The 2,135-nt window shown below is 37.8% G+C and overlaps 1 protein-coding gene across 1 annotated transcript; it reads right to left on the reverse strand.

The window, feature by feature from the left end:
* Positions 1 to 788: 788 nt before the first annotated feature.
* LOC137711286 (dehydration-responsive element-binding protein 1E-like) lies at positions 789 to 1,601 on the reverse strand. The gene has a single exon (XM_068450518.1). The coding sequence runs from the start codon at positions 1,536 to 1,538 to the stop codon at positions 831 to 833; it is 708 nt and encodes a 235-aa protein (XP_068306619.1). The 5' UTR covers positions 1,539 to 1,601; the 3' UTR covers positions 789 to 830.
* Positions 1,602 to 2,135: the final 534 nt, after the last annotated feature.

A 2,135-nucleotide genomic window follows, 5' to 3' on the forward strand; every position in this document is an offset into this window, starting at 1 on the left:
TGTGTGTATGTATATATATAAACATGGGTACATTAATCAAAATTAACCAAAAAATTATTGTATCAAAACATGGGTACATTCTTCAAAATAAAAAAAAATAAAAAAATAAAAAAAGATATTAAGCTTAATAAAATTAGTAAATTTCTTCGATTAAACTTAACATTGATACATTCTCAAATCAAAGAAAAAAGAATGTACCCATATAAGTTTAAAAATGGATTAGAAAAAAATTGAATAAATTTAATATAAAAAAAGGGTACATTTTACATATAACAAATTGGTATATTTAAGAATGAGTACATTTTAAGATTAAAAATTTTAAAAAAAAATTACATGAATGGTACATATAATTAGCATGGGTACATTTAGCAAAATTAAAAATGGGTACATATAAAAAAAAATATGGGTACAAATACAAATAAAACTTTATAAAATATGGGCACAAAAAGTAAAAATAAAAAGAATATGGGTACAAATTAAAACTAAAAAGAAAATTGGTACAAATTAAAAAAGGGTTGCAAATTAAAAATGGGTACAAACTAAAAATAAAAATATATGATAAAAAAATTTAGCCATAAATACAAATATACTAATGGTAACAGTTTTAACATTAAATGAATATATTTAGAAATAAAAAATATTTTATTATTGAAATAATTAATGATGTTATTAATACCAAGAATCTTGATCAAAAATTAAAAAAGAATAAGATTTTAATCAATGAAGTAGCAAAAGAAAGAATGAAAACCTAATTTGTCCTATAAAAAAAAGGAACGAAAGTGTCCTTTTTTTGGGTCAACGAACGGAAGTGTCCTCCGGATAAATATCTATCAATTCGAGAAGCTCCACAGACTGACGTCATCGTTGCTTTCCATGTCATCCCAGTTCATGCAACCACCTGAAGAGTGAGGTGGAGAGAGCAGAAGCCCTTCGGCCATACTATCCAGCAACCTCGGCATGTCGAACATTTCCTCCTCATCCAAGTAAAGCAAGATTCCACTTTCCTCCGCGCCTCCACAATCCTTCTCCCCCTCCATTTTCTTGCTCTCCTTCTCATCATCGCCGCTTTCCGACACTCCGCGAAACTCCTCTGGCCGGAACGTCTCTGCAGCCTCCGCTGCTGCCCGCCTGATATCCACTGAATCAGTGGATGCCGGAACAGGCAGGCGCCATACGGAGTCTGCAAAATTGAGGCAGGCAAGCTTCCCTCTAAAGGCCAATGCCGCCACGTCATGCGCCCGAGCTGCCATCTCGGCCGTCGGATAAGTTCCGAGCCATATCCTCGACTTCTTCTTGTTTGGTTCTCTCATTTCGCACACCCACTTGTTGTTGTTCCTCCTCCTCACTCCCCTGTAAACCGGGTGCCTCGTCTCCTTGAAAACTCTCCTCCCCGCTCGCTTCTTCGGCCTGCTGGACGCCAAAATGACCTCCTCGTCGGAGAACGAAGCCAGCTGGCTTCGAGTCAAGATGCCTGTGTCGTCGGAGCTCGATTCGGGCTTTTCGGAGGAATCGGAGATTTGACTGAAGATCGTATTCATTTTTGTTGTGCTGCGTCGGAGAAATTAAGCTGTGAGTTCAGTGTGTGTTTCGGTAGTTCAGTTCTTTTTGGAGTTGTAAGTTGAAAATTGGAGGGCGAGTGAAGGGGATTTTATAGCTTTGGAATGCTAGGACTTTGAGTCCAGGACACGGAGTGTGAGGAGGCGCCAGGTGGAGAGACGTTGCCCACATAGGCAAGTTCCGAAGCTCCCACGTATTCTAGTGGGCCTACAATAGATGGAGAAACGTTGCCTGCATAGGGCTAGTGACACGTGGCAGCTGGAAACTCACTGAACTAAGTATTCTTGGTGTTCACCACGTGTCACTTATTTTTCCCATTTTTTTATTGAAATTGGCACGTTTTGATGCGGATGCGTTGTGTGCGAAGTGTGTGCCGTAGATCCCTGCTATAAGTTCCTCGCCGCAATATTTATTCCGGTTCTGTTTTGCCGTCTCACTTGGAGCAAACCACCAAGGCTTTTTATAATTTTAATTAACTAATTAAGTTCAAATTATACAAATTATTATTATAATTTATTTGCTAATTAAATATAAAATATAACAAACCCCTAAAAACTTGCAAAAGAAGGTCTAGGCAG

Source organism: Pyrus communis, chromosome 12 (genome assembly GCF_963583255.1).
Source record: "Pyrus communis chromosome 12, drPyrComm1.1, whole genome shotgun sequence".
NCBI classification, from domain to species: Eukaryota; Viridiplantae; Streptophyta; class Magnoliopsida; order Rosales; family Rosaceae; genus Pyrus; species Pyrus communis.